This window comes from Nilaparvata lugens, chromosome 14 (genome assembly GCF_014356525.2).
Source record: "Nilaparvata lugens isolate BPH chromosome 14, ASM1435652v1, whole genome shotgun sequence".
NCBI lineage: Eukaryota > Metazoa > Arthropoda > Insecta > Hemiptera > Delphacidae > Nilaparvata > Nilaparvata lugens.
Window position 1 is genome coordinate 523,132 of NC_052517.1, and position 21,660 is coordinate 544,791.

At 33.8% G+C, this 21,660-nt stretch overlaps 1 protein-coding gene across 1 annotated transcript; it reads left to right on the top strand.

The window, feature by feature from the left end:
• The first annotated feature begins 15,556 nt into the window (after positions 1–15,556).
• LOC120354250 (extensin-like) lies at positions 15,557–19,236 on the top strand. The gene is made up of 2 exons (XM_039441124.1): positions 15,557–15,572; positions 18,110–19,236. The coding sequence occupies exons 1-2, from the start codon at positions 15,557–15,559 to the stop codon at positions 19,234–19,236; spliced, it is 1,143 nt and encodes a 380-aa protein (XP_039297058.1).
• The last annotated feature ends 2,424 nt before the right edge of the window (positions 19,237–21,660 follow it).

Consider the following 21,660-nt stretch of genomic DNA (forward strand, 5'->3'; position numbering starts at 1 on the left):
CATCGAAAACAATGAAAAACCTTGAAAAACGTCTGAAAACACTGAAAAACAATGAAAAACCTTGAAAAACGTCTAAAAACACTGAAAAACATTGAAAAATATTGAAAAACACTGGAAAAACATTGAAAAACACTGAAAAAACACTAGAAAAACATTGAAAATCATTGGAAAACATTAAAAACATCGAAAAACATTGAAAAACCTTGAAAAACATTGAAAAACACTGAAAAACATTCAAAACATTGAAAAAACATTGGAAAAAAGTGAAAAACATTGAAAAACACTGAAAAAACATTGAAAAACATTGAAAAACACTGGAAAACAATGAAAAATATTGAAAAAACTGAAAAAACATTGACAAACAATGAAAAACCTTGAAAAACACTGAAAAAACATTGAAAGACATTGAAAAACACTGGAAAAACATTGAAAATCATTGAAAAACACTGAAAAACATTGAAAAACATTGAAAAACACTGAAAAACATTGAAAAACATTGGAAAACATTGAAAAAACATTGGAAAAAACTGAAAAACATTGAAAAACACTGAAAAAACATTGAAAAACATTGAAAAACATTGAAAAACACTGAAAAACACTGAAAAACAATGAAAAATATTGAAAAACACTGAAAAAACATTTAAAACATTGAAATCTCTGAAGAATGTCGAAAATCATTGAAAAACACAGAAAAAACATTGAAAACACTGAAAAACATCGAAAAACACTAAAAAAACATTGAAAACAATGAAAAACACTGAAAAAACATTGAAAACATTGAGAACCACTGAAGAACATCGAAAATTATTGAAAAACACTGAGAATACATTGAAAACATTGAAAAACACTGAAAAAACATTGAAAAACATTGAAAAACCTTGAAAAACATTGAAAAACACTGAAAACCTTGAAAAACATTGAAAAACACTGAAAAACATTGAAAAACATTGAAAAACATTGAAAAAACATTGGAAAAAACTGAAAAACATTGAAAAACACTGGAAAACATTGAAAAACATTGAAAAACACTGAAAAACACTGAAAAACAATGAAAAATATTGAAAAACACTGAAAAAACATTTAAAACATTGAAAACACTGAAGAATGTCGAAAATCATTGAAAAACACAGAAAAAACATTGAAAACACTGAAAAACATCGAAAAACACTAAAAAAACATTGAAAACAATGGAAAACACTGAAAAAACATTGAAAACATTGAGAACCACTGAAGTACATCGAAAATTATTGAAAAACACTGAGAATACATTGAAAACATTGAAAAACACTGAAAAACATCGAAAAACACTGAAAAACATAGAAAACATTGAAAACATTGAAAAACACTGAAAAACATTGAAAAACATTGAAAAACACTGAAAAAACATTTAAAAAAATAAAAACATTGAAAAACAATGAAAAACATCAAAAAACATTGAAAAACATTGAAAAACATTGAAAAACATCAGAAAACATTGAAATCAATGAAAAACATCGAAAAACATTGAAAAAATTGAAAAACAATGAAAAACATTGAAAAACACTGAAAAAACATTGAAAAACACTGAAAAACATTGAAAACATTGAAAAACACTGAAAAAACATTGAAAACATTGAAAACCACTGAAGAACATCGAAAATTATTGAAAAACACTGAAAATACATTGAAAACATTGAAAAACACTGAAAAACATCGAAAAACACTGAAAAAACATTGAAACATTGAAAAACATTGAAAAACTCTGAAAAACATTGAAAACATTGGAAAACATTGAAAAAAACTGAAAAACATTGAAAAAACATTGAAAACATAGAAAAACATTGGAAAACACTGAAGAACATTGAAAAACATTGGAAAACACTGAAAAAACATTGAAAACATTGAAAACATTGAAAAACATTGAAAAACACTGAAAAACATTGAAAACATTGAAAAAACCTGAAAAACATTGAAAACATTGAAAAACACTGAAAAAACATGAAAAACATTGAAAAACATTGAATACATTGAAAAACATTGGAAAACACTGAAAAACACTGAAAAAACATTGAAAACATTGAAAAAAATGGAAAACAATGAAAAAGCATTGAAAACATTAAAAAATACTGAAAAAACATTTAATACATTGAAAAACATTGAAAAACACTGAAAAACATTGAAAAACACTGAAAAAACATTGAAAACATAGAAAACATTGAAAAACACTGAAGAACATGAAAAACATTGGAATACACTGAAAAAACATTGAAAACTTGAAAAACATTGAAAAACATTGAAAAACACTGAAAAACATTGAAAACATTGAAAAACACTGAAAAACATTGAAAACATTGAAAAACATTGAAAACATTGAAAAACAATGAAAAACATCGAAAAACATTGGAAAACAAAGTAAAAACATTGAAAAACATTGATAAACACCAACAAGTTTGAAAAACATTGAAAATGAATGAAAAACATTGGAAAAAATTGAAAAACATTGGAAAACTTCGAGAAACATTGGAAAAACATTGAAAACATTGATAAATCATTGAAAAACATTGAATAACATTGAAAAACATCTAGAAAAATCGAAAAAATATTGAAGAACATTGAAAAACTATGAAAAAACCTTGAAAAATTGGAAAACGGAGTGAAAACATTGAGAATCAAAAAACATTGAAAATATTGAAAAACATTGAAAAACTCGAAAAAAACATCGAAAAAACATTCAAAAACATTGAAAAACATCGAGAAACATCAAGAAACATCGAAGAAACATTGAGAAACATTAAAAAGAACTGAAAAACATTGAAAAACTTTTGAAAAACATTGAAAACTTTGAAAGCATTGAAAAACACTGAGAAAACATTGAAAAACATTGAAAAAACATTGAAAAAACATTTAAAAACATTGAAAAACATCGAGAAACATCAAAAAAACATTGATAAACATTGAAAAACACTGAAAAACATCGAGAAACATCGGAAAAACATTGAAAAACACTGAAAAAAACATTGAAAAACACTGAGAAACATTGAAAACATTGAAAAACATCGAGAATCATCGAAAAAACATTGAAAAACATCAAACACAATGAAAAACATTGGAAAGCAAAGTAAAAACATTGAACAACATTGAAAAACATCAAAAAACATTGAAAAATATTGAAAATGAATGAAAAACATTGGAAAACATCGAGAAACATCGGAAAACTTCGAGAAACATTGGAAAAACATTGAAAAACATGAAAAATCATTGAAAAACATTGAATAACATTGAAAAACACTGAAAAACATCGAGAAAAATCGAAAAAACATTGAAAACATTGAAAAACAATGAAAAACATTGAAAAACATTGGAAAACGGAGTGAAAACATTGAGAACATCAAAAAACATTGAAAAATATTGAAAAACATTGAAAAACATCGAAAAAACATTGAAAAACATTGAAAAACATTGAAAAACATTGAGAAACATCAAGAAACATCGAAGAAACATTGAGAAACATTAAAAAAACTGAAAAACATTGAAAAACTTTGAAAAAACATTGAAAAAACATTGGAAAACATTGAAAACACTGAGAAAACATTTGAAAAACATCGAAAAAACATTCAAAAACATTGAAAAACATCGAGAAACATCAAAAAACATTGAAAAACATTGAAAACACTGAAAAACATCGAGAAACATCGGAAAACATTGAAAACACTGAAAAAACATTGAAAGAACACTGAGAAAACATTGAAAAACATTGAAAAAACATCGAGAAACATCGAAAAAACATTGAAAAACATTGAAAAACACTGAAAAACATTGAAGAAACATCAAAGAAACATTGAAAAAACATTAAAAATCACTGAAAAACATTGAAAAACATTGAAAAACATTGAAAAACTTTGAGAAAGCATTGAAAAACATTGGAAAGCATTGAAAAACACTAAGAAAACATTGAAAAACATCGAAAAAACATTTTTAAAAATTGAAAAACATCGAGAAACATCAAAAAAACATTGATAAACATTGAAAAACACTGAAAAACATCGAGAAACATCGGAAAAACATTGGAAAACACTGAAAAAACATTGAAAAACATTGAAAAACATTGAAAAGCATTGAAAACACTGAGAAAACATTGAAAAACATTGAAAAAACATTGAGAAACATTGAAAAACATTGAAAACATTGAAAAACATCGAGAAACATCGAAAAAACATTGAAAAACATTTAAACACAATGAAAAAACATTGGAAAGCAAAGTAAAAACATTGAAAAACATCAAAAAACATTGGAAAATATTGAAAATGAATGAAAAACATTGAAAAACATTGGAAAACATTGAGAAACTTTGGAAAAACATTGAAAAACTTCGAAAAATCATTGAAAAACATTGGGAATAATTGAAAAACATTGAAAAACATTGAAAATGAATGAAAAACATCGAAAAATATCGAGAAACATCAAAAAAACATTGAAAAACATCCAGAAACATCGAAAAAACTTTGAAAAACATTGAAAACACTGAAAAAATATTAAGAAAGATCGAAAAAACATCAAAAAAAATTCGAAAACACTAAAAAAACATTGAGAAACATCGAAAAAACATTGAAAAACAATGAAAAACATTGAAAAACATTAAAAAACATTGAAAAACATTGAGAAACATCGAGAAACATCGAAGAAACATTGATAAACATTTGAAAACACTGAAAAACATTGAAAAACATTGAAAAAACATTGAAAAGCATTGAAAAACACTGAGAAAACATTGAAAAACATTGATAAACATTGAAAAACATCGAAAAACATTGAAAAACATTGAAAAAACATTGAAAAAAATCAAAAAACATTGAAAAAATTTGGAAAAAAAATTGAAAAACATTGAAAAACATCGAGAAACATCGAAAAAACATTGAAAAACATTGAAAAACACTGAAAAACATCGAGAAACATCGAAAAAACATGAAAAACATTAAAAAACACTGAAAAAAAATTGAAAAACTACGAGAAACATCGAATAAACATTGAAAAACATTGGAAAACATTGAAAAACATCAAGAAACTTCGATAAAACATTGGAAAACACTGAAAAAACATTGAAAATATTGAGAAACATTGAAAAACATTGAAACACAATGAAAAAACATCGAAAAACAAAGTAAAAACATCAAAAAACATTGAAAAATATTGAAAATGAATGAAAAACATTGAAAAACATTGAAAAACATCGAGAAACATCGGAAAAACATTGAAAAATCATTGAAAAACATTGAAAAAACTGAAAAACATCAAGAAAAATCGAAAAACAATGAAAAAACATTGAACAACTTTGGAAAACAAAGTGAAAACATTGAAAAACATCAAAAAAAACATTGAAAATGAATGAAAAACATTGAAAAATATCGAGAAACATCAAAAAAACTTTGAAAAATATTGAAAAACATTGAAAAACATCAAAAAAAATTGAAAAACAATGAAAAACATTGAAAAACAATGAAAAACATTGAAAAACGTTGAGAAACATCAAGAAACATCAAAGAAACATCGAAGAAACATTGAAAAACATTTAAAAGTATTGAAAAACACTGAGAAAACATTGAAAAACATTGAAAAACATCGAAAAACATTGAAAAACATTGAAAAAACATTTTAAAAAATTGAAAAACATTTAAAAACATCGAGAAACATCGAAAAAACATTGAAAAACATTGAAAAACACTGAAAAACATTGAGAAATATCGAAAAAACATTAAAAACAATGAAAAATATTGAAAAACATCAAGAAACATCGAATAAACATTGAAAAACACTGAAAAAACATTGAAAAACTTTTAAAAAACATTGAAAAACATTGAAAAGCACTGAAAAAAACATTGAAAAACATTGTAAAAACATCAAAAAACATTGAAAAAATGTTCAAGTCACAAAATTGACTCAAGTTAAAAAATTCTCTCTAAATAATGAAAGAATGTCTCACCTCACTTTTGTTGCGGTTGCGCCCTCCCAGCAACCAGCAAGTCCAGAGTCCAGAGTTGTCGTCCAGTCTTTTGAGCACTTTTTTCACAACACTGCACTACATTCACTATACTTTGAATGCACTCGCGGAACGTGTATCCATTTTTGTACGGTACGGAATATTCAGAGTTCATCACTGTATGCAGTGGGTGATAGCTGAAAATACAAAACAAAAACTATTAGAATGATGCAGTAGTGACACATCAACAAATCAAACATATTTTATTGATGAGTCGAAGTGTCACTGTTCTAGGAATTCAAAGTACTACACTAGAATATTCTACCTATATGGGATTGAGTGTTATAATCAAGATTGGACTCTTGTTCTGAAATAATTTTCAGTGAAATCTCGAGATAAGAAACATCCTGCATTGCCTTTGCATTAATTTCTTGTTAAACAAAGGTCCTTGGAGATCATTAAACTTGTATAACTGGATTTGTTCCATCAATCTTATTTCAGAATTGATTCATAACTCCAAACTCTATAATTATAATTCATGAGAATTTCATCAATAAAAGGATTCAAGTGGACAGCGCATCAGCATTTATCTGATGGCTCCAAAAATATTTCAAAATATCTCGAATTCATATAGATTCAATATAATATCCTATTAATTTACTAATAGAGATCCATCTCTATACTTTTTGAGAACATGTCCAAATAATATGGAAACATATTATTATTGTTTCTCATATAAAATCAATAATCCTATTTCTCATCAAATTGAGATGTAGTTAGGGATGTCAATCCCGGGACTGATTTCCAATCCCGGTATTTCGGGATTATCCAATATCAATCCCGGGATCCCGGGACTGATCCCGGGATTGACAAAAATCAGTTTAATGTATTTCCAACCAATTGTTCCTCCTCAATTACATCTTCAATAACAGTACAATAACAATACACATGTTCAGTAACAGTGTGTGGAGATGAAAAAGGGCCCATTAAAGAGGGAGAGGCTATTATCATAATGAAAATAAAATACTTGGGAATAATATTAAAATTGAACATTCTATTTCTATAAATGTTTTCAAGATTAGGAGTAACTGTTTTATTTGATGTCCTACCTTAAATTTGCTGTATCCTAAAAATGATAGTGAGAACTGAGGAAAGCAAGATAACTCATCAGAGTATTTTTATGTAGAACAAAAGCATTTCTATCCTACTTCAGGACGGGATAGAGCTCACACTTTAATTACGTCAAATACTGTGAAGTGAAATATCACTAGAATTAATAATATTATAATAAAATAAAATACTTTTTGTAAGACCGTAACGCCATACCGACCGAACAACGCGAAAGCTGAACCACTACACTACTAAAGTACTAAATGAAATTTCGTAGAGCCAACTAAAGTATTTACTTCAACTAGATATTCTACTTATGATAGAGAAAGAGAAGAGGAGAGGAATAATATTAGACCGAGAGTGAATCGCTTAGTGCTTTTTTATTTCTGATTTCTGAAGTCTTTTCAAAGTTCGGAATGCATTTCGAAGAAATGCCATCAGCACTATTGCAAATATTGCGCCTTCTAGACTGGTAATTGTGGTGCTGTGTAAACAGAAACAAGTGTAGAGACATAACAACCGATCAACAGCCATTCTGCCAATTATGCGAACTGATAATGCGAATTCTATTACGCCAGTAAAGAATACATTATACAATCAATATTATGTATAATTATGCAACTGTAGGCTGTGCCTGTAGAATAAATTAGTTAAACACTTGGAACAATAAATCAGTTATAAAAACTCATATTCATCACCGTAAATGAATTCCACATTGAATTTTTTTTGGAAAAATAAGATTCACAATTTCAGGTTTACAATCCCGAAAATCCCGGGATTGACGCTGAAAAATCCCGAGATTGTTAGGTATCAAAAATGGACCGGGATCCCGGGATTCGGGATCCCAGGATCCCGGGATTGACATCCCTAGATGTAGTGAAGCTGTAAGAGAAAGCAGTTGATTAGATGCATTGACATGAAAATTACAGTGAATCAATCCGAATTCTAGATTTTTTGTTGAAATTCCATCTTCTTGAAGACTGCAGACTCTCAGACAAGTATACTTGTCATGGGATGATGATTATATAGGCCTATGTAGTAACTGTGTCAATAGATGCTTTCTTGGTACCTATATTCTCCAAGAGGTAATAATAATTATAAAGTCTATAATGTTTTTTATTACATTGATGAAAGTTAATATTGAAGAAGTCTCATGTTTTCATGAGAATACAGTAGCAGACTTATTTAAATTCTCTCAAAAAATGTTCATTTTTCGAGAATAAGTTATTATTTTATATGAATAGAGTTCAATATCCACTCAATTCTCAGTCAACAATAAATATTCATCACTATTACAGTTGGTCTACTATATTAAGTTACTCTAAGAACAAAATTACATTTGTTGGGTCCGCTCCAATATTATATTGAGCACTGTATCCCTCCACAGGAGTATACAGTATATGAGATTACACTACTCATTGCAAGTAGTGGATGGACATTGTGATGTTTCGGACTCCACCTAAACTGTGGATCCGTAGTGTCCCAATTGTAGCAGCTGCAGGTGGAACTACCACGAGAGGTTTCCATCACCAAATTAACCAATACAATCAAATCATACCATACAATCAAATAATTAAAACTAACTTTACATCTATGAAATATTTCTTTTAAGATTATTATACTATCCAATCTGCTTCTTCTTTTATATTAATTTGGTGATATCCGACTGATGATTGTCATAAATTTAGGCATAGAATGAACAAATAATTATTGACAAAAAAGAGTGAAGAACTTATCTGAAGTGTTGGGACTGCTTCCTTAATCCTCTCTGCATCATGATTCCTCATCCTCTTTGATGACTGAGATCGGTGAAACTGGAAATAAAGAGGGGAAAAATTCGTGTTTTTGCTGGAAAAATCAACTAAAACGAGTTTATTTGGGGGGAATTGAAAAATAGAAACCAATAAAAGGAGGAGATATGTTGATTTTTTGAAAAAATTGTGTTTTGGCAGCTTAAATAAGGGTAAATTTGTAAATGGAAAATTTGAAAGGTGCTAGTAAACATCCCTGCACTACTCCATTCCTTTTCTTGAGAGTATTTTCATCATTTTGTTTTCATTTATCAAAGTTTTATCGCAGAGAAAGGATATGCGTTAGTGAACTGACTTCTTATTCTATGGTTTTATACAAATTTCGCAAGCTCTTATTCAGATATTTACGATCGCCGTTATCAAATGAATTGTAGAAGTCAACAAATAATGCATTTTGAGAATTAAGGTATTCTTGGCTTGGCTTTGTAGCTCTGTTTTTGAAGAGTTTTAAAACCTAACAGATATTTTCTGGTTATTTGAATTCAAATTGAAATGGCCGCTACAAGAGTCAAGTCTACCAACATGATTCTCCCAGAGAAAGTATCGATTTGGTACAAGGTGGGAATATGTTTCAATTTCATGATTTTTCAAGTTTTTAGATGAATCTATGTGTCCAATTCTATTCCATTTGAAATTCACTCATTCTCTAGATAGAATGCTATCAATATTGTTTGCAGAATGATATGCATAATCCAGCATGATGTTAAAAGGAAAGGAGGATCTTATCAATTGTCAGAACAAAAACTAGACAAGAATAATGATTCTTGAGATAATAATAATTAATTGTCTGTGTAGTTCTACAAATGATTCACAAAATCGATAATTTTGAAATATTTCTTGGATTTTTTATTTTTTCTCAAACAGCTGACAGCTGGGATCTGCCATCTGCACAACCTGACAACAAAGACGCCATCTTGAATTCAAAAGCGCGGTAAATTCAAGATCCTCATGCTCAAGGAACTGATACAATCTAAGAAGGATATCCTATTTAATAATAGCCAGATAAGCTTCTAAAGATGAAATTCATACAAGCAAAGATGAGAAAACCCATACGAAATGCCTTCAGATGAAATCGATTTGATGCCATTCCCTGGACATCGAAAATTCTGGACAAATCCAGTTCCTCATCATAGATTCCCAGATTGAAATCAATTTAGAGACGTCTAGAGGCTCTAAACACAATTTACTTTGCTTTAATTTTCAACTTCAGACATTAATAAGCTTCTAATAGTCTGAAACATACTTCGAAACCGTGTTTCAAGCATTTAAAATAGCTTTGTCTCTCATCGTCTGAGGGGCTCTAAAAGTGAGGTTAGGTTCCATAATGATAACAAAAAGAGGTCATTGTCCTATTTTTTCAACTCAATCTTAATAGCTAAATGTTTACTATTTCAGGGAACTCTGGACCTTTCAATTATTGTCATGGGGAATGGGAATTCTGTGGTTTACAATCCAGGAGTAATCCTAACCTCTAAAAGTGAGGTTATGTAACAGTTTCTGTTAAATGTGTACACACTCGTGCTCTACCCGCTTGTCCAGTAGTTAGTGAGCACCTTCAGACAACCATATAATTATGTTCAAGAAGTCATATTTTTTTCATAATACATTAGGTCCTCTATGGAGACTAACCTTACGGCAAACTACTTTTATACTGTAGTGAGATTTATCAGAATTACTCAGTTATAAATATGTCTAGTAACACACACATCGATTTTTGCACGTACTCATAAATTCTATTAGATTGAACATAACTTGGGAAACACATGATTATGTACCTGCACACACATCCTGCGTTTGACAAGCTCCATTCAATCTAATAGTTTATAAGGATGACATAAAATCGATGTTTGTAACTGGCTCAACACCTACGGTGGTTTCTATTGAACCAAAGTTCACAGTTCCAAGTGAACCTCACTAAGGCTTTATATAAAAACTTTGCAGTATTTATAGAGCCCTAAATCTCACTATATGCGACCCAACCTCACAATTAAATCTATCACCTATAATACTAGGCAATACCGACCTGCACCGCTCTCTAATGCCTTGCCACAATGAAGATAGACGCACTGCAATGGGCCGCACATTCCCACATATCAGTCAACACATAATTTCCATCAGTTCTGATTGGACTCAGCGAGTATCATTAGTCCCATTACAACTGATGGCAATTATATTCTCACTGTACCTGATACTGATATGTGGGAGATTCAGCTTTAGAATCGCAATAGAAGACTGTAGGCCAGTTTCCATTGCCACAAATCCCAGAGACAAGTTGCACAACTAATCATTGATTGCTATATTCTGGAGACAGCTACTGTTGGGATACATTAATCTGTGGCAATGGAAACTGGTCTCAAGAAGTTAGTAGTAGACACATTGAAATGGAGTGCCACCTCGCCACGTTCCAATGTTGACAGTACTCTGTCAATAGTCTGCGCTTGCTTGCTTATCAACCATCATAACAATCAAATTATGTCATTCTATAGACACTAATCAACATGAATGATTAATCTATAAAGTCTGTGCCCTGAATTGTAATGAATTTATAGACTAGTACTAAAACTCGTTGCACACAGGTTTATCAGTAGCGGTTATTAACTGCTACGGGAACGCGGAATTAGGAATGTCGGCAACTGAAATGTATATCACATTCCCACTTCCGTGTTCCCGCCACAGCTAGTGGACGCTACTATTGTCCCTGTGTGCGGCTCCTTCAAAGAACGCTATTAAAACTCACTCTAAACAAACTTTCAATAAGTTAGTTCAAAATGGCTACCTCCTCCACCAGTCCCAATAGTGGGACTGTATCTCAAGATTGTATGGAGGAGGAGGGGGGATGAATACTCAAAGATTGATAATTCATATTTCTATAAATACGTTCAGTATATTTGATTCCACCCAATAGAATACAGTTAAAATACACAACTCAGCAACGAATATTATTGAATTTGTAGTGAAAGTATCCTTGGGTACAGAAAAAGGGTGGGGGTATCCAAGTTTTCACAGAATTTATTTTTATAATTATAAATTGGGTTCAGAAAACAATGAAACTTCATAACTATTAGAATGACCCAGCTTTTAAAATCATAGTGGAAATGAACCAGACAGGAATAATTATAACATCCTGAGATCAATTCACTCATGAACCAACAACAGCTCTTCAATATAATGACAAATTGAATAAAAAATATAATGATGAATGAAATTAAATGAATGATGAAATAAAAATAAAATGAATGATAAAATAAAAATAAAATGATGTAAACCAAAAACAAAATTTTATTACAAATTAATAAATCATAAAATAATAAGATGAATGAAAAAAATCATAAGATAAAAATGAGTTTATTTTGGAGAAAATAGAATTAGTCCTCGGTATCCTATAGTCGACTGCCGATTCCCTTTCCTGTAATATAAAAATTGGAACAACGTTAGAGCTTTGATTCATTTGGAATTTTTTCCTATGTTCAAGTGCATCAACAAGCCGTGCGATTTCTGGAAACTAGTGGTGCTCTATCATGCTATAAATACATCACCAACAACGAGGAGAGAAAAAAATTAATGAAAAAAAATTAAATAAAATAATAGTGAAAACAAAACAAAATGATGATTGGTGAAATGATGATGGGGTTTCAAACAGCACTGATGTGCACAAGACAAGCAATCAAATCAAGTCACAGCAGGTGAGACAATCCATAGTCGAAATGTGTTTAGAAAAAAAACAAAGCTATAAGATAAAAATGTAGTGAAAGTATCCTTGGGTACAGAAAAAGGGTGGGGCTCATGAAGAAGGAGAAGAATGAAGACAGAGAAGAAGAATGAAGAGAAGAAGACTGAAGACAATACTATGAACAAATCTAGACTTAGCTTTCAATGAGAAAGACATCACAAGTTCAAGCAGAAGATCAAAACTATCAATTATTCAACTCAAAACATTCCAAGTAGAAGCTGCGTGATATTACAAGTTTGCAGAAGAGTGCATAATATTAGTCTAATATACAGTTATTTACAGCAAGCAGACAACACAACAAAAAAAAAGTGAAAAGAAAACCAGCCAATCAGAGAAGAAGAAAAGTCAACATGCTAAGGTTAGAAACGAGAAAGAAACTACCCACTAGTTAATTATAATCATTCACAGTGCCATAATAGTTAGGATATACTTCAGTGTAATATCCTAGCGTTGTACGCTATCTATCTATCTATCCATGTAAATAAAACAATTTCGTTCATCACTGACTGGTGTAGCCTACTTTGAGGAAATATTTTTTAGAAATATTTATGGCAATGCGGGAAACTTAGAGATGCTTTACAAGCCCAATTATCTTAGCAACCCCAGATGCTCTACAAGCTGTCTACTATCATAATTTTTTTTCAACTACTGTCTACTAAAACCGTTCAAGCGTCTCCCAAACCTGGTAACATTACGAAAAAAATAGGCTACTTCAAAAGCCTATTTAAGTGAGAGAATTAAAATCGTAGATCATTCAAACTATAATAACACCGACTGACGGCGCTAATAGAACCATCGAGGCTCAGTTCAAATTCACTCATATTTCCACCAAAATACACCGGTTAAATCTGTTCATTTTTAAAAGCTTCCCAAAGACTCGCTTATCAGAGTATAGAATACAATTACTGTTTTTATTTTTTATAGAGAGCGAAGATAGGGCGCAAGCATAAGATTAAGGCTGGCCACTAACGACAGGACATGCATGTATGTACACACAAGTTTATCATGCATGTCCTACCGTTGGAGGCCAGCTTAAGAATAATTATGATTAATCGCAAGATGCATTCTATAACACGCAAGCAGCTCGCAAAGTGCACAATCAAACATCACAATTCAAACAAGAAACAAGACAAATATAGTAAAAATCATCAACTAACCTGAAGAAAATTCCGAATGGTGGTATATATAATGCATCAGGTTGTGAAGTAATCCAAGGCTGGAGATTAGAGCAGTAACATTCTTCTTCAAGTCTCCTCTCAAAGCAGTGAGATTCCTCTGCGCGGTCATTCTGCTTCCAACATTTCAATACACTGCAAAAGAACATAATGCTTAGCCAACAAAGTAATAGATACCGTCTACAAATAATACACAAGTGGAGTGACTCAAGGTGGTTGAAATAAGTGGTTGAGACACAAAATTCGTTTTATTCAACAGAAAGACACAGTCAAAACTGTTGGGGGCATAAGTCCTGTTTCTAAAAAAAATCAAATTCCATCAACACATACATTCATCACAAAACACATCAACATTGATGAAAAATAATAGATTCACTTCTAAATCAAATTTTAGGTGCAAGAAGATAGATTGGCTACTCATACTTCACAACTCAGCTACTTCATATTTCTGTAATATTATATTCAACTATTGTAACGGTAATAATTAAAGTGCTGTACGATTTAGAACAGTTTCCACCTCACAAACCAAGAAATTAAGTGAAATGCAGCTTTAGAATTAGCCCATTTCTGTATATATACTCCTCACCATCAGGTGATATCATCGAGAAAAGATGGCTTAAGAATTTATGCCATAATATAGAGCGTTTATGTTGCAAATGTGAGTGCTAAATGAAGCCGATAATCCTATTAGTTGTTTTGGTGAAGCTATGTGACGCTGGTAGTCTCTCATACTGTGCCCTTCTTACACTCCCAAAAACACACTAATAATATACAGTAGTCGACAGAAATCGGCTTGAAATTAGGAACATAAACGGCCTATTTCATGAGATATATTCTAAGCTATATTCTCTGTATGGTGTGATACAGTTAAATCAAGTTTCATAACCACTTGACTTTCATTTTATCTCGGATTGTGAACATGAAATAGCCTCAATTTTTGGAACATACCATGGAGGGATATTATCTTCTCATGTTATCTTTTCTTCATTCTCTATGTGCCCACCTTTTGATTTTTAATGTGTTAAATAAAATGATTGCTTGCTGTGTTGGTTAAAATTATTTATTGATTGATTGATTAACGTCTCCACTACCTCCTCACTATGAGAACACCTATTTGGCATCACACCTTAATTCAAGGTCTGATCACACAGAGAGCGATCTGCTGGCAGCGGTCTTGGATTAATATATACTTATAGATATCTTAAGGTATAGATATTAATATCAACGTATGACACTCACGATTTCTGCTCCAATAAATTGGCTTGAATGAATCCAATTGATTGAAATGAAATATCTTCTGCTATATGTGTTAGAAGTGAAGTGGGCTTTCTTAAAAATGTTGTTTGTCTTTTTTCTCTCTCTCTTCTCTCTTCCTTTCCCATTCTTCCCTCTTCCACACCTCTTCACCATTCATTCTTACTTTTATTTTTAGGTAGTTTATGTTGCAAATTCCGAGCTGACTTGCTGTTAACTCAAGCTGATTACTGTCTATTATTAGTGTGTTGTTGGGTGTGTAAGAGTGTAAGAAGGGCACAGTATGAGAGACTACCATCACAATTCAAACAAGAAACAAGACAAATATAGTAGAAATCATCAACTAACCTGAAGAAAATTCCGAATGGTGGTATATATATTATATAATGCATCAGGTTGTGAAGTGATCCAAGGCTGGAGATTAGAGCAGTAACATTCTTCTTCAAGTCTCCTCTCAAAGCAGTGAGATTCCTCTGCGCGGTCATTCTGCTTCCAACATTTCAATACACTGCAAAAGAACATAATGCTTAGCCAACAAAGTAATAGATACCGTCTACAAATAATACACAAGTGGAGTGACTCAAGGTGGTTGAAATAAATGGTTGAGACACAAAATTCGTTTTATTCAACAGAAAGACACAGTCATAACTGTTGGGGGCATAAGTCCTGTTTCTAAAAGAAATCAAATTCCATCAACACATACATTCATCACAAAACACATCAACATTGATGAAAAATAATAGATTCACTTCTAAATCGAATTTTAGGTGCAAGAAGATAGATTGGCTACTCATACTTCACAACTCAGCTACTTCATATTTCTGTAATATATTATATTCAACTATTGTAACGGTAATAATTAAAGTGCTGTACGATTTAGAACAGTTTCCACCTCACAAACCAAGAAATTAAGTGAAATGCAGCTTTAGAATTAGCCCATTTCTGTATATATACTCCTCACCATCAGGTGATATCATCGAGAAAAGATGGCTTAAGAATTTATGCCATAATATAGAGCGTTTATGTTGCAAATGTGAGTGCTAAATGAAGCCTATAGTCCTAGTAGTTGTTTTGGTGAAGCTATGTGACGCTGGTAGTCTCTCATACTGTGCCCTTCTTACACTCCCAACAACACACTAATAATAGACAGTAGTCGACAGTAATCGGCTTGAAATTAGGAACATAAACGGCCTATTTCATGAGATATATTCTAAGCTATATTCTCTGTATGGTGTGATACAGTTAAATCAAGTTTCATAACCACTTGACTTTCATTTTATCTCGGATTGTGAACATGAAATAGCCTCAATTTTTGGAACATACCATGGAGGGATATTATCTTCTCATGTTATCTTTTCTTCATTCTCTATGTGCCCACCTTTTGATTTTTAATGTGTTAAATAAAATGATTGCTTGCTGTGTTGGTTAAAATTATGAATTGATTGATTGATTAACGTCTCTACTACCTCCTCACTATGAGAACACCTATTTGGCATCACACCTTAATTCAAGGTCTGATCACTCAGAGAGCGATCTGCTGGCAGCGGTCTTGGATTAATATATACTTATAGATATCTTAAGGTACAAATATTAATATCAACGTATGACACTCAAGATTTCTGCTCCAATACATTGGCTTGAATGAATCCAATTGATTGAAATGAAATTTCTTCTGCTATATGTGTTAGAAGTGAAGTGGGCTCTCTTAAAAATTTTGTTTGTCTTTTTTCTCTCTCTCTTCCTTTCCCATTCTTCCCTCTTCCACACCTCTTCACCATTCATTCTTACTTTTATTTTTAGGTAGTTTATGTTGCAAATTCCGAGCTGACTTGCTGTTAACTCAAGCTGACTACTGTCTATTATTAGTGTGTTGTTGGGAGTGTAAGAGTGTAAGAAGGGCACAGTATGAGAGACTACCAGCGTCACATAGCTTCACCAAAAACAACTACTAGGACTATCGGCTTCAGTTAACACTCACATTTGCAACATAGACACCCTATACACTGTCTATTATTAGTGTGTTGTTGGGAGTGTAAGAGTGTAAGAAGGCACAGTATGAGAGACTACCAGCGTCACATAGCTTCACCAAAAACAACTACTAGGACTATCGGCTTCAGTTAACACTCACATTTGCAACATAGACACCCTATACACTGTCTATTATTAGTGTGTTGTTGGGAGTGTAAGAGTGTAAGAAGGGCACAGTATGAGAGACTACCAGCGTCACATAGCTTCACCAAAAACAACTACTAGGACTATCGGCTTCAGTTAACACTCACATTTGCAACATAGACACCCTATACACTGTCTATTATTAGTGTGTTGTTGGGAGTGTAAGAGTGTAAGAAGGGCACAGTATGAGAGACTACCAGCGTCACATAGCTTCACCAAAAACAACTACTAGGACTATCGGCTTCAGTTACACTCACATTTGCAACATAGACACCCTATACACTGTCTATTATTAGTGTGTTGTTGGAGTGTAAGAGTGTAAGAAGGGCACAGTATGAGAGACTACCAGCGTCACATAGCTTCACCAAAAACAACTACTACGACTATCGGCTTCAGTTAACACTCACATTTGCAACATAGACACCCTATACACTGTCTATTATTAGTGTGTTGTTGGGAGTGTAAGAGTGTAAGAAGGGCACAGTATGAGAGACTACCAGCGTCACATAGCTTCACCAAAAACAACTACTAGGACTATCGGCTTCAGTTAACACTCACATTTACAACAAAAACGCCCTATATGATAGTGTATCATCTTGTGCTATATTTTCTCTAAGATAATAGTCACTGCCCTACTATCCGAATAAGAATTGACAGACTACTATCATCCAAAAAGATACAAAAAACATGAAATAGAAGTCAGTTCCCAATAACACCTAAATAATGTCAGGAATAATGCAAACTATAAGATTACCAGGGGTTTGAAAACTATTTTACAGTATTTAGCTACCTATTTTATGGGGTAGCTTCAAATCGGGGATAATCAGCGATGGAAAAACTATTGGAATACTTTCTTCCAGTCATTGATCAACTTTAAAACAATAATATTGTAATTGTTTAAAAGTACCACTACCACCATCGAGGAAGGCACCCCAGCTGTCGTCATCACCGCCTCCACAGAGGCCGACAACTGCGCCCCAGCCGCCATTGTCGCCGCCTCCACCACAGCTCACGGCCACCAAGAGGCCGACAACTGCACCCCAGCCGCCATCGTCGCCGCCTCCACCACAACTCACGGCCACCAAGAGGCCGACAACTGCGCCCCAGCTGCCATTGTCGCCGCCTCCACCACAGCTCACGGCCACCAAGAGGCCGACAACTGCGCCCCAGCCACCATTGTCGCCGCCTCCACCACAGCTCACGGCCACCAAGAGGCCGACAACTGCGCCCCAGCCGCCATTGTCGCCGCCTCCACCACAGCTCACGGCCACCAAGAGGCCGACAACTACGCCCCAGCCGCCATTGTCGCCGCCTCCACCACAGCTCACGGCCACCAAGAGGCCGACAACTGCGCCCCAGCCACCATTGTCTCCGCCTCCACCACAGCTCACGGCCACCAAGAGGCCGACAACTGCGCCCCAGCCGCCATTGTCGCCGCCTCCACCACAGCTCACGGCCACGAAGAGGCCGACAACTGCGCCCCAGCCACCATTGTCGCCGCCTCCACCACAGCTCACGGCCACCAAGAGGCCGACAACTGCGCCCCATCCGCCATTGTCGCCGCCTCCACCACAGCTCACGGCCACCAAGAGGCCGACAACTGCGCCCCAGCCGCCATTGTCGCCGCCTCCACCACAGCTCACGGCCACCAAGAGGCCGACAACTGCGCCCCAGCCACCATTGTCGCCGCCTCCACCACAGCTCACGGCCACCAAGAGGCCGACAACTGCGCCCCAGCCGCCATCGTCACCGCCTCCACCACAACACCACGTTCTTGGTCACGCCGTCCAAGACCCCACTGTACTCTCGACCACCAAGACGGACACCCCGAGTCACTACATGCCGGCCTCTCCTCTCGTCAGTGACGAGAACACCTCGCTCGGATGTCACGCTATGTCAGCTCACGCCTTCCCTCGTAGCCCACCGGCTGTGACGACCCTACAGCTCACGGGTCAGCCCTTGCCGCGCGCGGATCCCCTACACGGACAACAGCGACTCAGCCGCCATGCACTCCACCCACACTCAGGGTGATGATGCTAGCAAACCAGAGCACCAGCTGCTCCACCACCCTCCACGGCCACCTAGACTTGGAGATTATGAACCAACGTCAGTCCGTCTTCTTCCTAGGCCTACCAGATCTTCGAGACGACCTGATATTGGGACGCACTGACTTACCACTAATCGAGCCACACTTGATTGCGCCTCATCTTCGGCTGCCAATGGCGAGAAGTCATCTATTGGATGTCACCTGAGAACAGATTGACCCCGAGATAGTCGAGCAGTTAACGAAAACAACACAGAGCCAACTTGTGTCAACTCCTCCAGCGGCACATACACCAGCCACAGTAACCACAGCCGCAACTCACAGTATCCAGCTCCTGTCCACTTCCATCAAATCCAATTGTTTCATTTGTTGGTCGTCGCATAGACAAAAAAAATTCAATTTTTCAATTTATTTATTCACACACACACACACACACATAAGATACATCAATATGAAATAAAAATTAATTACATCAATAAAAAAGCATTACAGTATAAAATAAATAACATAAATATGAGAACACATTACAATATTAGAAGGCAAATTATACATGTTATGTGGTGAAGAAGGGTAGAGGATCAAAAGTTCTTCCAACTATGGCTATCCATGTCATAGGAAGGCTTTTGATCCTTGGAATTTTTGGAAAGGATTGGGAAAGGGATGTGATAGAGCACAAGTAGGGGAAGTGAGCGCACTAATCAGAAAAGTTCTCTGTTAACTTATTATAGTTCTCAAAGGTAGAAGAAGTAGTTAATTTTGATCCAAGCATTGATATCTGTTTTGACTTTTTTTGTTATCTTGGCACAGCTAATAATTTGTTCAGGAATTTTATTTATAATTTTAGTGCTTAAATATATGAGTTGTCTTCTAATATTTTCAATTTTAGTATGATAGATTAGGTACTTATTTGTGGTGGGTCTTAAATTGTATTGATTATTGATAGTATTATTAGTGCAAATGAGATTATTTTCATATTTAAATATATACTTCACTACATTCATTACATACAACTGTCTAACTGTCAACACGTTAAACTCTTCAAAAGTCAGGTTGGTTGGGAAAAGTCTAGGCTTATTTAAGATTGTTTTAATGATTGATTTTTGAATTATGAAAAGCTCTTCCAAGTGGGAATTATAACAGCCCCCCATACTGAAATACCATACTGAATTATGGACTGTACCAGTGCAAAGTATACCATTTTAAGATGACTTGAGTTTAGAATTTTTTTTGCTTTGTAGAATTTATAAGAAAGATATCTGATTCTTTTGCATAAAAATTTGATATGGATGTCCCACTTCAAATATTCATCTATTATGACGCCTAGATATTTTGTGCTTGTTACTCTTTTTATTATGGGACAAGTGCAGTTATTGAAGTTCATGTTGCAGTTTGAATGTAGTCTCAGATTCATATTTTCGACGGGTTTACCAGTTGTATTGAGTGCAAAGGTGATGTAATTGGTTTTATCAATGTTCAAGCTCAAAGTGTTTTTGTCTAACCATTTTTTAATGAGAAAACAATTCTGTTCTGCAATTTCATGAGCCTCGATCCACGATTTTCCATAGAAAACAGCTGCAGTGTCATCTGCGAATGATATAGTTGTTGAGTTTTTTAGTTTCAGGCTCAGTAAATCATTCACATAAATATAAAAAAGGATTGGTGAAAGTACAGTTCCCTGAGGCAACCCGTAAGAGGTCATTTTAGAGGTATCAGTACATCCATTTATTGTTAAAGACTGTGTTCTATCTCTCAAATAGCTTTTAATTAATTCTAGAAAAATTCCCCTGAAGCCATATTTCTCGAGTTTATTGTAAAGGGAGTAATATGGAATAGTATCAAAAGCTTTTTTGATATCCAAGAAAACCGCTAAAGATTTATTGGAATTCCGGTTTTGTGAAACAGTATTAGCAAATTTAATTAATGCATCTTCCGTAAGTACTCTTCTCAGCCTGAAATCCAAATTGATTTTCATTTATTAAAAATGTAGGAAAACGCCAATCTTGAGCGTATCTTGTACGCAAAACAGGAGAAATTACAACGCTACATTTCTAGAACTGTAATAACTGGGGATGCATATTCCAACTCTAACCACTCGAACTACTAGTTCTCGGAAAAAGCTGAGAAAACGGTGGAGAACCGCCGAATTTGAGATAAATCAATCATAAATATAGTGGAGATCTTACCTCAACTAATCTCCATTGGTGAAGATGGACGAAGTTGACCCTTAAAGTTGTCATATCCCTACAGCTGTGTGGTAACCAGCTTTCAACATTTGAACAACAAGCTGAAAAAAGAAACATTTAATTACTACTTGAACAACACTACAAATAATTAGCGCATATTCAAGTGAAAAAAATAAGGGCCTGAGCACACAGAGAGCGGTCATTGATTAAAGCGGCCTTAAGGTTCAA